General features: G+C 54.4%; 2 protein-coding genes across 9 annotated transcripts; one reads left to right on the forward strand and one right to left on the reverse strand.

Annotated features, from left to right (window-relative positions):
• Positions 1–1,947: 1,947 nt before the first annotated feature.
• On the reverse strand, positions 1,948–4,016 carry LOC132462358 (transmembrane protein 69-like). Of its 2 annotated transcripts, none has more exons than XM_060057848.1 (3): positions 3,883–4,016; positions 3,046–3,091; positions 1,948–2,955 (listed from the first exon to the last, which is right to left on the reverse strand). In XM_060057848.1, the coding sequence occupies exons 2-3, from the start codon at positions 3,082–3,084 to the stop codon at positions 2,257–2,259; spliced, it is 738 nt and encodes a 245-aa protein (XP_059913831.1). In that variant the 5' UTR covers positions 3,085–3,091; positions 3,883–4,016; the 3' UTR covers positions 1,948–2,256. The 2 variants fall into 2 exon arrangements, with proteins under 2 accessions (XP_059913831.1, XP_059913830.1); XM_060057847.1 differs by lacking the exon at positions 3,883–4,016 and adding an exon at positions 3,304–3,509.
• Positions 3,710–23,180, forward strand: gpbp1l1 (GC-rich promoter binding protein 1-like 1). Of its 7 annotated transcripts, none has more exons than XM_060057839.1 (12): positions 3,710–3,866; positions 5,097–6,453; positions 6,923–7,037; positions 9,841–9,961; positions 11,621–11,937; positions 14,396–14,471; positions 14,641–14,837; positions 16,308–16,427; positions 19,908–20,069; positions 20,625–20,752; positions 21,101–21,203; positions 22,423–23,180. In XM_060057839.1, the coding sequence occupies exons 3-12, from the start codon at positions 6,978–6,980 to the stop codon at positions 22,594–22,596; spliced, it is 1,458 nt and encodes a 485-aa protein (XP_059913822.1). In that variant the 5' UTR covers positions 3,710–3,866; positions 5,097–6,453; positions 6,923–6,977; the 3' UTR covers positions 22,597–23,180. The 7 variants fall into 7 exon arrangements, with proteins under 7 accessions (XP_059913822.1, XP_059913827.1, XP_059913828.1 ...); XM_060057844.1 differs by having other exon boundaries at positions 19,911–20,069; XM_060057842.1 differs by having other exon boundaries at positions 3,758–3,779.
• Positions 23,181–23,837: the final 657 nt, after the last annotated feature.

A 23,837-nucleotide genomic window follows, 5' to 3' on the forward strand; every position in this document is an offset into this window, starting at 1 on the left:
GCCCAGACTAAAGTACTAGTCCTTTACTACGACCAGGCCCAGACTAAAGTACTAGTCCTTTACTACGACCAGGCCCAGACTAAAGTACTAGTCCTTTACTACGACCAGGCCCAGACTAAAGTACTAGCCCTTTACTACGACCAGGGCCAAACTAAAGTACTAGCCCTTTACTACGACCAGGCCCAGACTAAAGTACTAGCCCTTTACTACGACCAGGCCCAGACTAAAGTACTAGCCCTTTACTACGACCAGGCCCAGACTAAAGTACTAGCCCTTTACTACGACCAGGCCCAGCCTAAAGTACTAGTCCTTTACTACGACCAGGCCCAGACTAAAGTACTAGTCCTTTACTACGACCAGGGCCAAACTAAAGTACTAGTACTTTACTACGACCAGGGCCAAACTAAAGTACTAGCCCTTTACTACGACCAGGGCCAAACTAAAGTACTAGTCCTTTACTACGACCAGGGCCAAACTAAAGTACTAGTCCTTTACTACGACCAGGCCCAGACTAAAGTACTAGCCCTTTACTACGACCAGGCCCAGACTAAAGTACTAGCCCTTTACTACGACCAGGCCCAGACTAAAGTACTAGTCCTTTACTACGACCAGGGCCAAACTAAAGTACTAGTACTTTACTACGACCAGGCCCAGACTAAAGTACTAGCCCTTTACTACGACCAGGGCCAAACTAAAGTACTAGCCCTTTACTACGACCAGGCACAGACTAAAGTACTAGTCCTTTACTACGACCAGGGCCAAACTAAAGTACTAGTCCTTTACTACGACCAGGGCCAAACTAAAGTACTAGTCCTTTACTACGACCAGGGCCAAACTAAAGTACTCGTACTTTACTACGACCAGGGCCAAACTAAAGTACTAGTCCTTTACTACGACCAGGGCCAAACTAAAGTACTAGTACTTTACTACGACCAGGGCCAAACTAAAGTACTAGTACTTTACTACGACCAGGGCCAAACTAAAGTACTAGTACTTTACTACGACCAGGGCCAAACTAAAGTACTAGTCCTTTACTACGACCAGGGTAAAGTGCTTGTGCTCCATTCGGTCGACAATATTGTGATTCGATGAATAGAATAATGAATGACTGAAAGGGTGAATAAATTGGTTACTTATGCACACTGGAGGAACACTTTGGAGATAAAGATGAGCCTTGGCAGCAGAGATGGCACAAAAACCCAACATTGTGACACACACACACACACACACACACAGACACACACACACACACACACACACACACACACACACACAGACACACACACACACACACAGACACACAGGCAGAGCAGTCTTGTACGTAGATGACAATAGCTATATATCACGTTGTCTTAAGGAGGAAACTTGAAATGATCCAAAAGGCCATCAAAATAATACTTGACAGCAGAACCTGCTAGTGTTGCTTTGGACCTTTTGGCAATCCATATTACCTGTAAACATTTAAATGTAATGGTTCACCACTTTTGTTTCTATTCTATTGTATGTATAATTAATCCCATACTGTAAATGAGTGTCTAAGTTATTTTTTAACACTTCTATCCTAACTTAATGTGTGGGTTTCTTCATTTCAACCTGACCTGAACAATCTTGAAGTGTATGGTTTTCTTACTCTGGAGAAAATGTGCAGTATATTTCACTACAAAGGTCTGTCATTAATTAGCAGCATTTATTGGCCCCCTGTCATTTGATCAACCACTAAGTTCTTGAACAGCTTCCATGTCTATTGAGAATTACACATAAGAGTGGCATTTGGTTTATCAATTAACCTAACCAAGGTGAAACCTGAGCTGCACTCACTTTATGAACACATTCTGTTGGCAAGTTGAAGCTAAGGGTGAATTGGGAAATTAAATTAATGTTATGAAGCGTAGTTTCTCTGCTCAGTGACAAGTTCACTTAAAAGCCAAACATAAGTTCCCGCAGAAATGTTAGTCTATTTTTTTTATTTCAGTCTCAGTTTGACAGTAAAGTTTCATGAATGAAAGTTTTCAACCGAGACGATGGGTGTGCCTTCTTGTAGATCCATTCACTTGTGTTATGAAACAAACGTGTCCTTAAAGAGCTGAGGCTGGCTGCATTGTACCTGCCTGATGTGTAGTGTTTCCACCAGCATTTTGTATGTTTTGCTTCTGCACATATTTCCCCCATCCCTTAGCAAGGTGATTTGTACAACTTGTTTTGGGAACACAAACATAGACTTGACAATCAAGATGAAAACAATCAGAACCCAACCGGTCAGCTCTGAGGCTCTGTGACAGCCTCCTCCTTGTGCCTGAGCTTTTTGAGCGCCAGCGTGGCCACCAGCGAGAACGTGGCCACCAGCGTGAGCAGGGTCCGCATGGCCTTGAACCAGGCGGGGTACCCGGGCAGCAGCGTCAGGTCGTAGTGCAGCGACAGGCCGAGCCCCATCAGCACCAGCAGCGCTCCCTCCGCCACGTTGTCCCTGCACAGCAGTGCCAGCCAGGCGATGAGCGACGGGACCACGCTGTTGCCCAGGTTCATCCAGTCGGGTCGGGCGGGGCTCCCCTCAGGGATGGCGAAGCCCCAGCGGGCTCCTCCCAGGAAGGAGACGATGGTGGCCCCATACACCACCTGTGCGTGCGCCACCTGGGGACAGAAGGAGCCTGTGGCGGCCATGAAGAGGGGCGCCGAGACAAAGGGCAGCAGGCCGGAGAGGCCGAGGTAGAGGGCGGGCTTCGGGGCCTGGGCGAGAGCCTTCATGCTGAAGGCTTCGTCCTGAGCATGGGGGACACCAGGTCGGTGGCCATGACAGAGGCGTGAGGGGAGACAGGTGATTGGCCGGGCGTTTAGGAACCTGTCAGTTGAGGACTGTCTGCAGATCAATGTTGGTGGTGACCGAGAAAGAAGCGTCTGTGTTTCTCGTAGAGTGCTTGATCGTCTTAGGATTTGTTGAAGACTTCTCCTTTGAAGACCCTATTAAATACAATTATGTATTGTTAATCAATAATTTCTGCAACTTACTGTTTAGAAATGTTGATGAAAATAACAATTTCCCTTCATTACCCCCTGGGTTATGTGTCTTATCAATGTAGATGGCATCATTTTAAATCTGCGGAGAAAGAATTCACATATGTCGAGGTTACTGAATATGAAGTTGATTAGAAGCATTGCATTGAGATAGAAACAATTTGCTCTGAACTATAATTCAGCTACTATAATCGATGTGGCTAGCGTCAAATGAAAGCATGATAGTCGCAATTGTAGCTACAATACAACAACGAAACACGTAATGAGTGACACAAGAGCAAGAGTTAACGTTACCCTTTAATTACACGTTGTGTCGTTTCCCTAGCGGTGCCAATTAGTTACATCTATGACCATGAATTAAAGCCGTCGCTACCAAACAACTACAAAGGTCGTCCTGTCAACGCGAATCTATTCGATGGGTTATTGATTTACTTTCGCCCCTCTCTGAACACAATTGGTTCTGAAATCGACTGGCATGGCTGGCAATGGCGGGGAAGGGCAATGAGTAGTATTCAAGATCTCAAAAGGAAGTTTTGTGATCAGACAAACGTGCTCTAGGAAATAACGAGGGACATTTTTCCAAATAAGTCCATACAACAGCTCACAAGTAAACCATCTTGTTTTACTCGCATGAATTGCCATTTCCAGATGCCATTTTTGCGTTGATATGCTTCGAATCCCGTCGTAGTGTCATCTATGTTGCATAATCGTAAGCGCCCCTGAACGCACCTCTACTTCGCTATTCGAATCGCTCAGTGCCAGCGCCAGCGGTAAGCGCTTCTAAACCCAAACAAACGTCCACAGCGACTCTCACAGCCGACGAAGTTTGAATAGAGTGATACCTCTCGGTGACCGTAGTAAGTCATTTCGTACCTTTCAGTCACACTTGGTTGTAACCGTTTCCCCCAGACGCCGTTGGTAGCATCGTCACGAATTACACACGCTAGCCAGTTAGCTGGACGCGTTAGCGGGCTGATGGATGTGTGCTGCTAGGGTAGCCATTTTGAAACTGTGTTGTTCCAACCAGAGCAGGTCTGTTTACCCCTGTTGTTTATGTGCGACCATCGCTACTAGCGTCGGTGTACTTGGCTATAGACGTTAGCGATGCGTTTTTATATGGATAAGGTATCATGCGTGGTTCATTAACTTCACACATCCACCAGTTGCACGGGCTACTGACCCATATAACGCTGGCTATCGGCTAACCATCGCTAGCTATCGGCTAACCTGAACTAAGCAGCCTGAGCTAGCATCAACGCGGAGTAGAGAGGATCTCGTTAACGTGCCCTGGCTCTTCTATCATGGACTAGGAGCGCCAGCTATTGCATTTTCTATCCGCATGTAATGGCTCTGCTTTGCATACATGCCATTTAACCTAAAGCCAGCGTTGTGCTGTGTTTTAGTTGTGAATACGTGCGTTGCCAACGACGCGCACATCTGGGTGTTCAAACATTACTCAAACGACATGATATTGTGTTGTTGCCGATGCATTTCCATGAATGTGATTATATATTGTATATGCAATTGATGAAATCACTTTTAAATGCACGGTTTGATAACATGAGCAGTGCGTCTATTCAGCCAATGGCTTCGTCGAACGTACTGTCGTTATGTAATTGTTTGAGGGGAGCCCTTTTGTAAGCTTTCGCTGCGGGGGAAACCGTATTCTGACTAATAACAACCCTACGATTTATTGGCAGGCTCAGGTATTTTTTTATACGTTTTGTGGCTGTTGTGTTCTCTGGTTTTGTGCAGCGTTGTGGGCACCGGAGCCTGTCTAACATGCGTGACAGTGACGTTAGAGATGTTGTCGAAGAAAGTGTTTGTGTGTGTGGAGGATATTTTTAAACTGGAATGAATATTTGATTTAGAAGTCCTAGAATCACCTCTGAAAGTAGGATATGTACCAGTCCTCAACCCCTAAGCCATTGTAGGGATCTCTCACATGAAATCTAAGTCTTAATACAATCAGTGTATTCTTATTTATTTATGACTTGACTATTATTTACCCCTTTTGATATCTGGCATTTGATGTGTTAACTTGTGTCAAGTGCCAAACATTCATGTTTGTTTAATTCCTTTTGCAGGTATGGTTTGTTCCTGTACTGAAAGTTCAACAAGATCAAGATAATAATTGCCCTCGGCTCCAGCGAGGATTGACCCCCGGCCACACACACCAACACTGGTTCCCATAGGGAGGATCGGATATAGGCGCCCATGCTTGGTTTCTCCCCTGGTTTGCCTTTCTCTAGAAGAGAAACCGCAGGTTTTGCTCTTATTCTGCAAGTTACCTGGCTGCGTTGGTCCTAACCATTAAACATAGAGGCATCACATGTGTCCTATGATCCCTGACGCCTCGCGAGGGACCTGACCGTTCTGCAGCTCCAGCTTGTCTGATCTATGAAATCTGAACTGCTGCACTCTTCTGGGTGGATCGGATACCACAGGGCCGCGGAGCGAGCGTTTAACCGATGTGAATGTAAAGCGCCTCACGTCAGACGAGGCATTATAATGTATCGGCCCACAGGAAACCAGTTCCACTAACCCCAGACGCAAGATGACGGCGATGTAACGGCGGCTCTGGCTACCTCTCCTGTCATGTGACCGCAAGACCCGGAGCTTTCTTTTCTTTATCCCCGGGGCCGCCCCTTTTCAATCAGCCAATGAGGTGAGCCGTGGTCGTCCATCGGTGATCTCCATCCTAACGGAAAGACTGTCCTCCAACCTGTCTCCCTTTTTTTTTTTTCCTTTTTGTGTTTGGCTGGATCTCACAATGCCTCGTTAGGAGAGCGGGCGACCGGAGTCTGGCACGCTTGGTGGCAGGAGAAGACTCTCCCCCTACACTCTCCTCCCCTGCCCCCCCTCCCCCTCCCTCTCCCTGGCTGGTGGCCATAGCAAGGCCCCCTGCAGGGCTCTGTTCTGGTGTAACGAGCCTCCAGTCCATTTCAATACAACCCAAATCACCAAAGGCCTGAAGGAGCAGCCAGCGACTGGCTGACATGAGTTAGGGCTCCTTCCCACGGGACCAACTCGCCACAACGCTAGCACTCACACACCACGCCAAAAAGAAACTAATCACCTTTGGATATATCAATCAGAAGAAAAAGAACGCACTTGCAATCAGGCACTTCCGGAACCGTTGGACATCTCTGCTCCTTGAGCCGCCCCCCCAGGCCCACTTCCTCTGGAGCCCCGTTCCAGATCATTCCCGCTGAGCCTTCCCGACCAGACTTCAGGAGCTCCACCCTGGACGTTGGGGTCTGCCTCTTGGGGAAGGGGCTGTGTTGTCCTGGAGGAGTCGGGACAGAGCAGTCGGAGGTTGGGTGTTCCTCGTCTGTCGGCACACGCGCTCTGAGGGGAGTCGGCCGCGGCCCTCGGGATCAAGCCCCGCAGCAGCAGCAGCGCCGGGGGCGGGCAGAGGACTTCAGAGCCACAGACTCTGGGGTAAGGATGAGCGCGGGTAGGGGGGCTCCAACTAGCCCCCGGGCTGCCCACTCCCTCTCCCCGCCATAAAGACGCATAACGGCCATAGAAAGATATCGGTAGAAATGCACTATTGTGCAGAGAGGTGGTTCCAGCCCCAGAGAGGCCCAGACGTAGCCCCCGATCTGAAACACACACCACAGGCACCACCTGCCACACGGGTGACTGCGCTGGTTCTGTCAGAGCAATACTTTTTATTATGAGAGACCAGACACTTTGCATGCTGTCAGCAGGTCGTCCACCACACAGGCCTGAGGTTATTATTGATCTCTAACAATAGACACCCAAGGCCAAAGGAAGGCCTTTCTGTTTCTTGAAGACAAAAAGCGGTGAATCCCAATAAAGAGAAACTCAGGGGGAAGTGAGCGGTCCCATCTCTTCCCGTGTTGAGGCGTTCTGTTGAATGACGGTGGTCTATCCACTCTCTCAGATCCTGGCCATGAGGTTTGACGCCTCGATCCACTGACCGGAAACCCTGGACCTCAATGGCGCAGCATGACTTCGTCCCTGCCTGGCTTAACTTCTCCACGCCCCAGCCCGCCAAGGTATGTGGCTGCGCTCCCGTTGTGTGCGTTTGTGTGGGTTACAAAATCAAGATGTAGAAACATTGTGTCTGTTGTGTGGATATGTCGGTTCATGCATGCTGTGTCATGAATTCAGTCTAATGGTGCATATGGCAATTCATGCAAATTACTGCTAGTAATTAACTGTAAGCATAGCATAACTAATTTAAAGACATTGATAGTTAAACTATCAATACAAGAAACCAGTACTTTGAAATCCTCCCAATGAACATGACACTATTACAGTACTTTCTAAAAAATATATAGCAATTAAGGGGACATATTTAACACGACAACGGCCATATCTTGGTGATGTGAAGCGAAGACAATCTATCCTTAAGGCATAAACCTGTTGGTTGGGTTGACGGGTGTGGATGATCGTGTTTGGTTTGACTGGAGTTCCCCTTATTCTCCTCTTTGGTTCCAAGGCAACCTTTTTACCATAAGCATCTTGCATGCATCGTGCATCACTTTGCATGGCTGGTATTAAAAGAAACAGAGGATAGATGGCGAGTAGAAATCGATATAATTACAGTAAGGATGCATACATCAGAGTACAAGACATTTCACTTTAAAAGTTGTACATTCCTATTGCAGCCAGTTCCATACCTGCCCTGGGACTGGTAACCTCACTAGTGGGAGTGTCCACACAGGTGTGTGTGTGTGTGTGATGGATAGATAATACTATGGGTGTGTGTCAGGGAGGAGTGCCATGCTTTCAGAGTGTTGTGCGCAGTGGACGCACAACCTCACATGCACACCACTTTGTTTCTCTTTGGAAAGCTTTTCCCGAGTTTCCCTCCTAGTGATCCGGAGTCGGTCTGGCCTGGCTTTAGTGGATTTGTTGGAGGTCCTCTCATTCTCTGCATGTGTTGTCGGTCACCCTGTGGCTGCAGGAGGAGGGATCTGAACCTGCTGATGAGGACCTATTGGTTCAGATGTTTACCTTCAAGGGGCCAATGCATGCAGGCGTGGCTTGATTGACCCGCTAAGTGGTCAATCAATCCATCGGTCATTGTCTGACCTTGTGCAGGTGCTCGGTGTATTCCTACCGGTCTGAATCTTGACCGGTCGGAGAGCCATTCATTCCCTCACTGTGACTCTTGTCAGGGTTTCCCATACATGCAGCACGCAGTGGAGCAGCGCCCCCGCTGGATTACGAGTGCCACTGCAGTCAGCAGGGCCCAAAGAACAAAACTAACAAAACATCTCGCATCAACAAATTAGTATCGCTGCCCTGAATGCTATTTATTATGCATCATAGCGCCCCCTGCTGCAGCCCTCACTGGATTATCCTGGGAGAAATACTGTGGAAAAACAGCCCAATAGTGTTCTTCTGTTGAATAATAAAAAACACATTGAGGAAACTGTAAGTAGTATTAATTAATGAAAGGCTTTCGACTAAATGTAGGGAGCATGAAGAGATGGAGCAACAGAACAAGAGACGTAATCATAGAAAATAGTTTTGCCTTTTTGATTGCATAGAACAGAATCGACAGTATTATGAACCCCAGGCGATAGTCATAGTCCCCAGATTACAGACTGACAAACAGATTTAGTGCTAACAACAGAATCCAGAATCTGTCGCCCGCAAAGAGCACGCCCGCAAAGAGCACGTCCGAAGGCTTGCTGTTCCGGTTCTTTCCTGTCGAACCGTTTCTTGCCGATTGAACGCATCAGAGGATGTGCGGGAGTCACTGATCCCATCCCAGCCGGATGGGCCCGCTCACGGACTCTGCGGGAAGGCACTCATCAGCTGATGGGAATAATCATGTATAGTTATTCATATTATGCATCATGTGGGTGCGTGCAAATCACATAATCCTATCTTTTTATATTGTTGCCCTGCATATGCATTTAGTGTAGTTCTTTGATGTTTAGTGACCTCCTTGTAAATGCGCAGGTGAAACTTTATAGGCATCCAGATGTTTGAGCATGATGTGAACGCAATATGTGGTTGGCACTAGTAAGAGATTCATCTTGGTCTCGTGATGCACCCTTGAACCCACAGGTTTTATGTTTTTTACCCACTGGTCAGTATGTGTCTAATGGCCTTTGTTATAAGTATCGTTACAGGTTTTACTTTCACTAATGTCTCTACCGTTGTACAATCCCAACACGTATACCTTGTTTATTCAGTATACTTCAGATATATATACAATCTATATATATTCATATGTCGTGCTGAAATGAATTATAATTTTGACAATCATCAAGTTCAGCAAGCTTCTAGTTTCACAAATGGAATTATTTGGTGGCTTTGGGCTGCTTGGGTTCCTCTTGACCCAACTGTTGGCATGACCACGTCAGAAGGAGGGCCAGGAGTACCTCCGTGTATTGAGTTGTAGAGTCCCCTGATGGGATCCACCAGTAGTTCACCCCCCTGACCTAACCGGCCCCTGAGGCCCCAAAGCAGACACTAACCGGCCCCCTGATGGGATCCACCGGTAGAGCACCCCCTGACCTAACCGGCCCCTGAGGTGACCCCACCAGTAGTTCACCCCCTGACCTAACCGGCCCCTGAGGCCCCAAAGCAGACACTAACCGGCCCCCTGAGGTGACCCCACCAGTAGAGCACCCCCTGACCTAACCGACCCCTGAGGTGACCCCACCAGTAGAGCACCCCCTGACCTAACCGGCCCCTGAGGTGACCCCACCAGTAGAGCACCCCCTGACCTAACCGGCCCCTGAGGTGACCCCACCAGTAGAGCACCCCCTGACCTAACCGGCCCCTGAGGTGACCCCACCAGTAGAGCACCCCCTGACCTAACCCTAACCCCCTCAGTCCTCCAGCCATGAGCCGCAGGGCGAGCCCCAGCAGCGCGGCGGTCGGGGGCCCGCCAGCCGCCGGCGCCACAACTCCTCTGACGGCTTCTTCAACAACGGACCACTGAGGGCGCCTGCAGGTAACCACACCTCCACACCTCCACCACCTCCACCTCCACACCTCCACCACCACCACACCTCCACCACCACCTCCACCTCCACCACCACCACACCTCCACCACCACCACACCTCCACCACCACCACACCTCCACCACCCCCACCACCACCACCACCACCACACCTCCACCACCTCCACCACCACCACCACCACACCTCCACCACCACCACACCTCCACCACCCCCACCACCACCACCACACCTCCACCACCACCACCACCTCCACACCTCCACCACCTCCACCTCCACCACACCTCCACCACCACCACACCTCCACCACCACCACACCTCCACCACCACCACACCTCCACCACCTCCACACCTCCACCACCACCACACCTCCACCACCTCCACCACCACCCCCACCACCCCCACCACCCCCACCACCCCCACCACCTCCACCACCCCCACCACCTCCACCACCTCCACCACCACCACACCTCCACCACACCCCCACCACCTCCACCACCTCCACCACCTCCACCACCCCCACCACCTCCACCACCACCACACCTCCACCACCTCCACCACCCCCACCACACCTCCACCACCCCCACCACCTCCACCACCACCACACCCCCACCACCACCAACACCACCACACCTCCACCACCTCCACCACCTCCACCACCCCCACCACACCTCCACCACCCCCACCACCTCCACCACCACCACACCCCCACCACCTCCACCACCACCACACCTCCACCACCTCCACCTCCACCACACCTCCACCACCTCCACCACCTCCACCACCACCAACACCCCCACCAACCCCAGTACCCCACCAGTACCACCCCCAGTACCCCCACCACCATCACCACCACCCCACCCCCCCCGCCCCGTGTGTGGGGTTGGCCCCGTGTGCTGGCTGGTCTGCTGCCGCTCCATGTTGCCATGGCGGCAGCAGAGCCATGTGGTTGATACAGAAGGGCTCACCGTGGGGCGGGGCTGATCTGCAGTGGGGCGGGGCTGATCTGCAGTGGGGCGGGGCTGATCTGCAGTGGGGCGGGGCTGATCTGCAGTGGGGCGGGGCTGATCTGCAGGGGGGCGGGGCTGATCTGCAGGGGGGCGGGGCTGATCTGCAGGGGGGCGGGGCTGATCTGCAGGGGGGCGGGGTTGATCTGCAGTGGGGCGGGGTTGATCTGCAGTGGGGCGGGGCTGATCTGCAGGGGGGCGGGGTTGATCTGCAGGGGGGCGGGGCTGATCTGCAGGGGGGCGGGGCTGATCTGCAGGGGGGCGGGGCTGATCTGCAGGGGGGCGGGGTTGATCTGCAGGGGGGCGGGGCTGATCTGCAGGGGGGCGGGGCTGATCTGCAGGGGGGCGGGGTTGATCTGCAGGGGGGCGGGGTTGATCTGCAGTGGGGCGGGGCTGATCTGCAGGGGGGCGGGGTTGATCTGCAGGGGGGCGGGGTTGATCTGCAGGGGGGCGGGGCTGATCTGCAGTGGGGCGGGGTTGATCTGCAGGGGGGCGGGGTTGATCTGCAGGGGGGCGGGGCTGATCTGCAGTGGGGCGTGAGCGCCCCCCCCCGTCCTGTGGGCCACGTGTCTGTCACTGATGAACCCTGGAGGCTGGTTGTTGTTAACGCCCCTGTTGTTGTTGTTGTTGTTGTGGTCGTCAAGGCGACGGCTGGCAGCCCCCCTCCCTGCTCCTGAGGCACGACTCGGTGGACTCGGGCGTGGCCAAGGGCGGGCACGGTGGGCTGGCGGGGGGGTCGTGCTGGAAGGAGGCGCCCGGCTGGCACGGCGCCCCCCGGGGTCAGGACGCCCACCACCCCCCGGGACGGCCCCCCAAGCGGGTGGGGGGGGACCGGGACAGGCAGGGCGGGCACCGGCAGCGCAACGGCAACTTCCACCCCCGCAAGGGCGCCCCGTTCCAGGACAAGTTCCCCGGCGAGGAACGCAAGGAGGACAAGCTCAAGTTCGTGGAGGAGGACTTCGTGAGTAGACCCCCCCCCCCCCCCCCCCCGTCATGACTCCGCCCCCTGTCTGCTAGCTCCACCCCCAGGCAGCGTGGAGCGGGTCATGACTCCGCCCCCTGTCTGCTAGCTCCACCCCAGGCAGCGTGGAGCGGGTCATGACTCCGCCCCCTGTCTGCTAGCTCCACCCCCAGGCAGCGTGGAGCGGGTCATGACTCCGCCCCCTGTCTGCGAGCTCCACCCCCAGGCAGCGTGGAGCGGGTCATGACTCCGCCCCCTGTCTGCGAGCTCCACCCCCAGGCAGCGTGGAGAACTCTGTGAGCAGCCTGCTTTATTCCCGTCATCATGTGGCTGATACGGTTAGCGTTAAACCTGGAGAGCATTGAATCGACTGTTCAGGTGGAATTCAAACTCTGAGATAAAAACAAAGAAAGTGTTTTGGTTTGAGTTCTCGGAACGAGGGGGGCGTGTTATCCCCATGGTTACGACCCATGACAACCGTGTGATACTTTTGTTGTACCGTCGTCATAATGAGTCGTCGGGCGCCAGCGCTGTACGATGGGAGCCGGACCCTCGCGCCCCGTCCATACGCACCGCGGCTACGGGCGGCAGCCTCAGGTCACTGAAGAACGCCGCCCCGCCTTCATTGAAGGACATTTTAGATCGTGATCCGTGAGATGTTAGGGTGTTTTAAAGAGTCAACTTCAATGTCGTAAGCATTGCTCTTGCTACTCTTAAAATATGAATCATTTTGAATTAATTTATTTGAAATATAGCAAAGCAGAAGGACGGCTGTGTAGGAGAGCCCAAGTGAGGCACAAGGCTTCAGTAGATGAGAGGGGACCCCTGGTTCAGGCCGAGGCCCAGTACTGTTACGGTTAGCCCCGCTTCGTACAGCAGGTCTGGACTCACTGACGGGCTTTGATGGTTCCCTTACACACTGTGTTTAGAGGGTTCCCTTACACACTGTGTTTAGAGGGTTCCCTTACACACTGTGTTTAGAGGGTTCCCTTACACACTGTGTTTAGAGGGTTCCCTTACACACTGTGTTTAGAGGGTTCCCTTACACACTGTGTTTAGAGGGTTCCCTTACACACTGTGTTTAGAGGGTTCCCTTACACACTGTGTTTAGAGGGTTCCCTTACACACTGTGTTTAGAGGGTTCCCTTACACACTGTGTTTAGAGGGTTCCCTTACACACTGTGTTTAGAGGGTTCCCTTACACACTGTGTTTAGAGGGTTCCCTTACACACTGTGTTTAGAGGGTTCCCTTACACACTGTGTTTAGAGGGTTCCCTTACACACTGTGTTTAGAGGGTTCCCTTACACACTGTGTTTAGAGGGTTCCCTTACACACTGTGTTTAGAGGGTTCCCTTACACACTGTGTTTAGAGGGTTCCCTGACACACTGTGTTTAGAGGGTTCCCTTACACACTGTGTTTAGAGGGTTCCCTTACACACTGTGTTTAGAGGGTTCCCTTACACACTGTGTTTAGAGGGTTCCCTTACACACTGTGTTTAGAGGGTTCCCTTACACACTGTGTTTAGAGGGTTCCCTTACACACTGTGTTTAGAGGGTTCCCTTACACACTGTGTTTAGAGGGTTCCCTTACACACTGTGTTTAGAGGGTTCCCTTACACACTGTGTTTAGAGGGTTACCTTACACACTGTGTTTAGATGGTTCCCTGACACACTGTGTTTAGAGGGTTCCCTGACACACTGTGTTTAGAGGGTTCCCTTACACACTGTGTTTAGAGGGTTCCCTTACACACTGTGTTTAGAGGGTTCCCTTACACACTGTGTTTAGAGGGTTCCCTTACACACTGTGTTTAGAGGGTTCCCTTACACACTGTGTTTAGAGGGTTCCCTTACACTGTGTTTAGAGGGTTCCCTTACACACTGTGTTTAGAGGGTTCCCTTACACACTGTGTTTAGAGGGTTCCCTTACACACTGTGTTTAGAGGGTTCCCTTACACACTGTGTTTAGAGGGTTCCCTTACACAGTGTTTAGAGGGTTCCCTTACACACTGTGTTTAGAGGGTTCCCTTACACACTGTGTTTAGAGGGTTCCCTGACACACTGTGTTTAGAGGGTTCCCTTACACACTGTGTTTAGAGGGTTACCTTACACACTGTGTTTAGGGGGTTCCCTTACACACTGTGTTTAGAGGGTTCCCTTACACACTGTGTTTAGAGGGTTCCCTTACACACTGTGTTTAGAGGGTTCCCTTACACACTGTGTTTAGAGGGTTCCCTTACACACTGTGTTTAGAGGGTTCCCTTACACACTGTGTTTAGAGGGTTCCCTTACACACTGTGTTTAGAGGGTTCCCTTACACACTGTGTTTAGTAGAAGGCAGCACAGTCCCAGGAAGGGTCCTGGGTGCTGAGCACCCCTCGGTCCCCTTACCACCCGTCTGCACCCCTGAACAGTGACGTACGACGGGCTTGTGTTTGAACATCATGCCTCTGTCCCCAGCCCTCCCTCAACCCTGAAACAACTGGAAATCCCGGACCCCAGGTCAGGGCCCCGGCCCCCCACGCTGGAGTCTGGGGTGAGGAGAGCACTCAAAGCACACTCTGATAACAGTTCATCAATGCCCGCTGGTATAATGGGGACTAGGACCCTGTACTGGCGTCCCAGGACCTGGTCCTCCGAGCAGTGAAGCATGACACCTGCTCCCCCAGCTCAGTCCTCCTGCTCCCCTGCTGTCTGTCCCCCAGAGAACCCCCCGAGTGGGAAGCAGATGGTCTCCAAGATGCTGGTGATCAAGAAGGTCTCCAAGGAGGACCCCAGCACGGCCTTCCTGGCGGGCTACGCCGTGGCCGGGGCGCTCTCCACCAACGGCAGCAAGAGCCCCATGCTGGGCTCCAGCATGTACAAGAACCTGCTGCCCAAGCCCGCCGTGGCCCCCACCAAGGTGAGGCAGACGGGGGAGACCAGTGTGTAGTTCCTCTTAGTGTCACTAGGGGGCGCTGCACTGAGCCGCCTCATTGGGGTGCTGTAGTGGGGCGCTGCACTGAGCCGCCTCATTGGGGCGCTGTAGTGGGGTACCGTAGTGGGGTACCGTAGTGGGGTACCGTAGTGGGGTACCGTAGTGGGGTACCGTAGTGGGGCGCCGTAGTGGGGCACCGTAGTGGGGCGCCGTAGTGGGGCGCCGTAGTGGGGCGCCGTAGTGGGGCACCGTAGTGGGGCGCCGTAGTGGGGCGCCGTAGTGGGGCACCGTAGTGGGGTGCTGTAGTGGGGTACTGTGGTACCGTAGTGGGGTACCGTAGTGGGGTACCGTGGTACCGTAGTGGGGTGCCGTAGTGGGGTACCGTAGTGGGGTACCGTAGTGGGGTACCGTAGTGGGGTACTGTAGTGGGGTACCGTAGTGGGGTGCCGTAGTGGGGTGCCGTAGTGGGGTGCCGTAGTGGGGTGCCGTAGTGGGGCACCGTAGTGGGGCACCGTAGTGGGGTGCTGTAGTGGGGCGCTGTAGTGGGGTACTGTAGTGGGGTACCGTAGTGGGGCGCCGTAGTGGGGCGCTGTAGTGGGGTACTGTAGTGGGGTACCGTAGTGGGGCGTCGTAGTGGGGCGCCGTAGTGGGGCGCCGTAGTGGGGTACTGTAGTGGGGCGCTGTAGTGGGGTGCTGTAGTGGGGTACCGTAGTGGGGTACTGTAGTGGGGCGCTGTAGTGGGGCGCTGTAGTGGGGTACTGTAGTGGGGCGCTGTAGTGGGGCGCTGTAGTGGGGCACTGTAGTGGGGCACCGTAGTGGGGCACCGTAGTGGGGTACCGTAGTGGGGTACCGTAGTGGGGCACCGTAGTGGGGCACCGTAGTGGGGTACCGTAGTGGGGTACTGTAGTGGGGTACTGTAGTGGGGTACTGTAGTGGGGTACTGTAGTGGGGTACTGTAGTGGGGTACCGTAGTGGGGCACCGTAGTGGGGCGCTGTAGTGGGGTACTGTAGTGGGGTACTGTAGTGGGGTACCCTGGGGTTAGGTACAATAAGATGGACTGTAGTGGGGTACCGTAGTGGGGTACCGTAGTGGGGTACCCTGGGGTTAGGTACAATAAGATGGACTGTAGTGGGGTACCGTAGTGGGTTACCGTAGTGGGGTACCCTGGGGTTAGGTACAATAAGATGGACTGTAGGGGGTCATGGAACATGTTGGACCTTTATTTAAATAAAACTAAACCCAAAGGTCATTTGATTTATTTTTGCGGACCTCATTTTAATAATTGGTCCTCGTTAACCGTGCGGCGGTGTTAAACATGCACGTGTTCCCCCGCGTCACGTGAAGCATGATGTAACCTGTCCCCATGCCCCCCCCGCCCCCCCCGGCCCCCTGTAAGGGCCTGAGTGTGACCCCGGGGGACCCCGCTGACGGGGGCCGTGTGCTCTGTGTTCCAGACTCAGTGGAAGGCGGGCGGGAGGGAGGGCAACAAGGGGGGGCGGGAAGCCCTGTTCACCAGCCCTGTGTCCGCCCCCAAAGCCCCCACGAGCACGGCCCCCCACAGCACCCCCAAAGAGGTGAGGACCCCCCCACAGCACCCCAAAGAGGTGAGGACCCCCCCCCCTGAACCCCCCATAGCACCCCAAAGAGGTGAGGACCCCCCCCCTGAACCCCCCACAGCACCCCCAAAGAGGTGAGGACCCCCCCCCTGAACCCCCCACAGCACCCCAAAGAGGTGAGGACCCCCCCCCTGAACCCCCCACAGCACCCCCAAAGAGGTGAGGACCCCCCCCCTGAACCCCCACAGCACCCCCAAAGAGGTGAGGACCCCCCCACAGCACCCCAAAGAGGTGAGGACCCCCCCCCCCCGAACCCCCCACAGCACCCCCAAAGAGGTGAGGACCCCCCCCCCCCCTGAACCCCCACAGCACCCCCAAAGAGGTGAGGACCCCCCCCACAGCACCCCCAAAGAGGTGAGGACCCCCCCCACAGCACCCCCAAAGAGGTGAGGACCCCCCCTGAACCCCCACAGCACCCCCAAAGAGGTGAGGACCCCCCCCACAGCACCCCCAAAGAGGTGAGGACCCCCCCCCCCGAACCCCCAAAGAGGTGAGGACCCCCCCCCGAACCCCCCACAGCACCCCAAAGAGGTGAGGACCCCCCCCCGAAACCCCCACAGCACCCCCAAAGAGGTGAGGACCCCCCCCCCGAACCCCCCAAAGAGGTGAGGACCCCCCCCCCCCGAACCCCCCACAGCACCCCCAAAGAGGTGAGGACCCCCCCCCCTGAACCCCCCACAGCACCCCAAAGAGGTGAGGACCCCCCCCCGAACCCCCCACAGCACCCCCAAAGAGGTGAGGACCCCCCCCACAGCACCCCCAAAGAGGTGAGGACCCCCCCCAGAACCCCCACAGCACCCCCAAAGAGGTGAGGACCCCCCCCACAGCACCCCCACAGCACCCCCAAAGAGGTGAGGACCCCCCCCACAGCACCCCCAAAGAGGTGAGGACCCCCCCCCCGAACCCCCCACAGCACCCCCAAAGAGGTGAGGACCCCCCCACAGCACCCCCAAAGAGGTGAGGACCCCCCCCCCCGAACCCCCCACAGCACCCCAAAGAGGTGAGGACCCCCCCACCCCCCCAAAGAGGTGAGGACCCCCCCCCACACCCCCCCAAAGAGGTGAGGAACCCCCGAACCCCCCACAGCACCCCCAAAGAGGTGAGGACCCCCCCCCCACAGCCCCCCAAAAAGGTGAGGACCCCCCCCCCACACCCCCAAAGAGGTGAGGACCCCCCCCCCCCAAACCCCCAAGACATCTTGAGGCGGGGGGGTAGGTCATGTCTGGCCGCTGTTCTGTCGCTGTAGATACTGTCTCCATGGATACCCCTCCCTCTGTCTCCATGGATACCCCTGACTCCCTCTGTCTGCATGGATACCCCTCCCTCTGTCTCCATGGATACCCCTGACTTCCTCTGTCTCCATGGATACCCCTGACTCCCTCTGTCTCCATGGATACCCCTGACTCCCTCTGTCTCCATGGATACCCCTGACTCCCTCTGTCTCCATGGATACCCCTGACTCCTTTGTCTCCATGGATACCCCTGACTCCCTCTGTCTCCATGGATACCCCTGACTCCCTCTGTCTCCATGGATACCCCTGACTCCTTTGTCTCCATGGATACCTCTGACTCCCTCTGTCTCCATGGATACCCCTGACTCCCTCTGTCTCCATGGATACCCCTGACTCCCTCTGTCTCCATGGATACCCCTGACTCCCTCTGTCTCCATGGATACCCCTGACTCCCTCTGTCTCCATGGATACCCCTGACTCCCTCTGTCTCCATGGATACCCCTGACTCCCTCTGTCTCCATGGACCCTGTCCATAGATGCTGCCCCCCCCCACTCCTGTATCCATAGTAGGGCTTTGACTTTTGCCCAAAAATCCTATTGGAAGTTTGTTTGTTTATTTATATTAATATTCGATTATATTTGAATATTTATTAATAATATTTTGACCATTAAATGCCTTCAGTAAGACCTGGATTGGGCTTTGCGAGGTTTGTTTACCGCGTTGCTATGGATACCGGTCTTGCGTTCCAACGGTTTATTAGGTTTCTAATAAACCTCTGTCTCAATACTTCATTCACTGCCTCTTCCGTGGTCATTACAATATTATGAATAGACTGCGTCGGGTTCTCCAACGTCTCTCCCTCTTGGCCTGCCCATAACAGGTTCCAATCTTAAGGGCTGCCTAATATTCGTTAGAATTTTGATTTATTTTTGGATAATTTTTCGAATTATATTAGATTATTACACAGGTCTTTTCAACGTTCCGTTCACTTGCATGGGCACTTCACAACTTCCTGCGGTCAATTATTTTTTGATAATTCATTGGCAACGGATGAATAATGACCGCTGCCAAGGTAAACAAAAGGACTTGCCTTTGGTACCACTCCGCACGTAGTCCGGTAACTTGTCAATGTAATAAGCGGGATATGTATCAACCCAAGCGCTGTCGGTTGCTAAGCGACGACGTCAACGTCTTGGGCAGACTATTTCTCTGCTGATCAACGCTATGAATGCTGGTAACAAATACATTGTAAATAAATTGTTTCGTTTTGGGAAGTAGCCGTGTAATAAGCGGGATAATGTATAGAACTTCGCCGGTCATTATCGTAAAATAAGCCCCTTCATGGCGAAGCAAGACACCTCCGCTGCGCGTCGGCGTCCTGTTCGCCCTGTCGGGGCTTATTTTCTCGATAATGACCGGCGTTCTATACATTATCCCTTACATAACGAAGTTCGGAGTCAAAGCCCTAATCCATAGATACTCCAGCCCCTGTCTCCATGGATACGGGGCCCCTGACACCCCCCCCCCCCCCTGTGTCTCCATGGATACGGGCCCCTGACCCCCCCTGTGTCTCCATGGATACGGGCCCCTGACCCCCCCCTGTGTCTCCATGGATACGGCCCCTGACCCCCCCCTGTGTCTCCATGGATACGGCCCCTGACCCCCCTGTGTCTCCATGGATACGGCCCCTGACCCCCCTGTGTCTCCATGGATACGGCCCCTGACCCCCTCTCTCCCTCCCCAGCAGCAGCCCTCCAGCACCACCCCCCCCCCCCCGTGTCTCCATGGATACGGCCCCTGACCCCCCCCTGTGTCTCCATGGATACGGCCCCTGACCCCCTCTCTCCCTCCCCAGCAGCAGCCCTCCAGCACCCCCCCCCCCCCCCCCCCCCCGTGTCTCCATGGATACGGCCCCTGACCCCCCCCTGTGTCTCCATGGATACGGCCCCTGACCCCCTCTCTCCCTCCCCAGCAGCAGCCCTCCAGCACCACCCCCCCCCCCCCTGTGTCTCCATGGATACGGCCCCTGACCCCCCCCTGTGTCTCCATGGATACGGCCCCTGACCCCCTCTCTCCCTCCCCAGCAGCAGCCCTCCAGCTCCACCCCCCCCCCCCCCCCCCCCCCCCCGTGTCTCCATGGATACGGCCCCTGACCCCCCTGTGTCTCCATGGATACGGCCCCTGACCCCCTCTCTCCCTCCCCAGCAGCAGCCCTCCAGCACCACCCCCCCCATCGACATCGTGCCGTCCCGGCTGAAGCTGATGCGCCGGGGGCCCGACCGCAAGAGCGAGTTCCTGCGGGCGCTGAAGGACGAGGGCCCCGGGGACACCACCACCAGCAGCAGCAGCCCCGGCACCTCGGGAGAGGTGGGTACCGGGCCCACTGGGGCGGGGGCGGGGCCACTGGGGCGGGGGCGGGACCAGTAGGGCCACTGGGGCGGGACCAGTAGGGCCACTGGGGCGGGACCAGTAGGGCCACTGGGGCGGGGGCGGGGCCACTGGGGCGGGGGCGGGACCACTGGGGCGGGGCCACTGGGGCGGGACCAGTAGGGCCACTGGGGCGGGACCAGTAGGGCTACCGGGGCGGGACCAGTAGGGCTACCGTTGGGCAGTGCTGTGAGCTCAACCCTTTGGACTGTTTGATTACTTATTGTTACTGATGATCAGATTTGTATTGAACATATCTTGTTTTGTTTGCTGCTGCTGTCAGACTGCAGGGTCTCCACTGTGGGCTCATGAAGGATTGTTTGATCGTGTCTCCTCCAAGCTTGCAGGGAGTTGACACAAATGTATTCTGAAGCTTCTTGACCTGGAGAGCCGCTGGCGTTGAGCCGGTACAGAAACCACAGGCTCCGTTAAAAGGTCTGCTGCTGCACTTTAGGGTGAGTCTGGATCTGATGGACGTCTTCTTAACTCGTCCAGGGGGACGGGGGCACGCCGGAGCCCAAGGCCGACAGCGAGGAGGGGGCCGCCCACGAGAACGGCCTGGCCTACTCCCTCAGCGACTCTGACACGGAGCACCTGTCCAGCTCCCTGGAGGCCGAGCACAGGTGAGGCCCCCCTGGATCACCGTCACCACGACCTCCACCCCCCGTCTGATCACAGCTTACTCACACACGCACACAGCTGAGACCATGGCCTCAGACGGGCGGGTGGCGAGCCGACAGACCAAAGACCTGGGAGCTCTCCAATGAAATGCCCTTTTTATAAATCGAATGACAAAAGAGTAAGCATGAAAGAAAATCAAGAATCTAGGGCTATACTATATTGATGGATCATAGTTATGGAGGACTGTTGAAGGAGGAGGAGACTGTGTGTGTTCCTGTTGGACCGCCGGCGCTGGTCCCACGTGGCTCCCAGCGCGACGGCCCTGAGCTCACAACTCTGTCCCCTGATAGGTTGCTGAAGTCCATGGGCTGGCAGGAATGTCCCGAGAACGATGACAACTTCCTGCCTCTGACCGAGGACGAGCTCCGAGAGTTCCAGACGAAAACTGAGCAGGTGAACGCGACCGGGAGCGATGCACCCCTTTATCAACGCTGCACCCCTTTATCAACGCTGCGCCCCTTTATCAACGCTGCGCCCCTTTATCAACGCTGCGCCCCTTTATCAACGCTGCGCCCCTTTATCAACGCTGCACCCCTTTATCAACGCTGCACCCCTTTATCAACGCTGCACCCCTTTATCAACGCTGCGTCCCTTTATCAACGCTGCGTCCCTTTATCAACGCTGCGCCCCTTTATCAACGCTGCGCCCCTTTATCAACGCTGCGCCCCTTTATCAACGCTGCACCCCTTTATCAACGCTGCGCCCCTTTATCAACGCTGCGCCCCTTTATCAACGCTGCGCCCCTTTATCAACGCTGCGCCCCTTTATCAACGCTGCGCCCCTTTATCAACGCTGCGCCCCTTTATCAACGCTGCGCCCCTTTATCAACGCTGCGCCCCTTTATCAACGCTGCGCCCCTTTATCAACGCTGCGCCCCTTTATCATGTCACAGGAAGTGAAGCAGTGAAGTCTCCTGGTCTCACACTCGCTCTCCGAGGTGTTATTCACTGCCCCCCCCCCCCCCTCCCCCCCAGTGGGATTAATAAAGTGGTCTGAACCGATGGTCATGGGGTGTTCCCCATGCTAACGCTATTCGGCGCTAACCCTGTTCCCCATGCTAACGCTATTCGGCGCTAACCCTGTTCCCCATGCTAACGCTATTCGGCGCTAACCCTGTTACCCATGCTAACGCTATTCGGCGCTAACCCTGTTCCCCATGCTAACGCTATTCGGCGCTAACCCTGTTCCCCATGCTAACGCTATTCGGCGCTAACCCTGTTCCCCATGCTAACGCTATTCGGCGCTAACCCTGTTCCCCATGCTAACGCTACGTGGCGCTAACCCTGTTCCCCATGCTAACACTATGTGGCGCTAACCCTGTTCCCCATGCTAACGCTATTCGGCGCTAACCCTGTTCCCCATGCTAACGCTACGTGGCGCTAACCCTGTTCCCCATGCTAACGCTACGTGGCGCTAACCCTGTTCCCCATGCTAACGCTACGTGGCGCTAACCCTGTTCCCCATGCTAACGCTACGTGGCGCTAACCCTGTTCCCCATGCTAACGCTACGTGGCGCTAACCCTGTTCCCCATTCTAACGCTTCGTGGCACTAACCCTGTTCCCCATGCTAACGCTACATGGTGCTAACTGGTTCCCTCTGGGTAATTGACAGCTGAGGAGGGGCGGGCTCCAGAGGAACGGGGTGCTGCCGCGGCCGCGGGGGGTGACCCTCCACTTCACCCCCTGGAGGAGTGAGCCGCACGTGGACGAGGAGGACGAGGACGAAGGCTCCGAAACCAGTAGCAGCAGCCAGACCTCCGACGACGAGGGCGGAGTCAGGCCCTGAGGTGGGCGGAGTCAGGCCCCGAGGTGGGCGGAGTCAGGCCCCTGGCAACGCCACACGGAACTTAACGATGAAAAAGATTTAAAAAAAACAAAAAACATAAACCACCACATCACCACCGAATACAACAAAGGAAACAAGAGAAAACAACGACAACAAAACAGCCCAGCAAGCAACGCCCCCCCTGCCCCCCTCCTCCCAACGCTCATCCGTTTCCATCGTTTTATTTCTTGGTTTTGTTCTTATTTTCTAGATCACCATTTTGACTTTTTGTTGTCGTTTCTTGCACAAGGGAAAAACCAATCATATCCCAGTGAAGGGGGAGATTCCTGCTCCGTCAGACGTCTTTTCCCTGCGTTTTCTCCTTCACTGCAGCCCCAACACCCCCCCCCCCCACTGAGCACCCACCCATCCTCCCTTCACTCTTCCTTTTTTTTCTCTCTCACTTTGTGGAACTGAAGTGTTGGAGAATAAACGAAGGGCAAGGAATGCACACAATTCTGCTTTAAACAGACTAACTCATTTCATTGATGATGCTGATGACACATTAATGATATTAATAAAAATTGGTTCCTGAAAAGCTGAAACGTTTTCCATGTGAATCTGGTTGCTGTGTTGTGTGCGCCTCCGACTGTAAAGAGTATTTGTGGTAGTTGATGATAGTCCAAATCCAGCTTAAAGTTGACATACCACCAGGTGAGTGCCATTAGCTATAAAAGCCCTTTTGAATACCAGCATCAGCCAGGTGTGTGCTGGACAGATCAGTCGACCAGCAGCAAACGCTCATCTATCAGTCACGCCCACTTCTGATAACGGCTAATCACTCGCACCTGGCGGTATGTCACCTTTAAGAATGGGCTTAATGGAGCAGGTTGACTCGGCCAGATACAAATGCAGCATAGCATGTACGTTTATGATCGCACTCTAAAGGGCTGTGTATCATCCTGTGGTGTTGCCAGCATGTTTAAACTGGGATGAAAGTCAACCAGAAGTCAAGTTTCACAAGCTAGTTCACGTTTGTGGCCAAGACCGCCCTCACTGAATTGTTGCGTCATATCCTGAGATGGAGTTTATCAATGTTATGGTTCATTCATGTTTGTCAGGAGTCCAAAGTTGAAGTTAATATTTAACCTTTAAACAATTCAATCACTGAATCTACATGCTTGCCTCCAATCATCAAAGACTCATTTGTGTAACTTTTGTACATTTGTCTGGCCTTACAAAACTGCTTTTAAGGAGGGTGC

The sequence above is a fragment of the Gadus macrocephalus genome, chromosome 8 (genome assembly GCF_031168955.1).
Source record: "Gadus macrocephalus chromosome 8, ASM3116895v1".
NCBI lineage: Eukaryota > Metazoa > Chordata > Actinopteri > Gadiformes > Gadidae > Gadus > Gadus macrocephalus.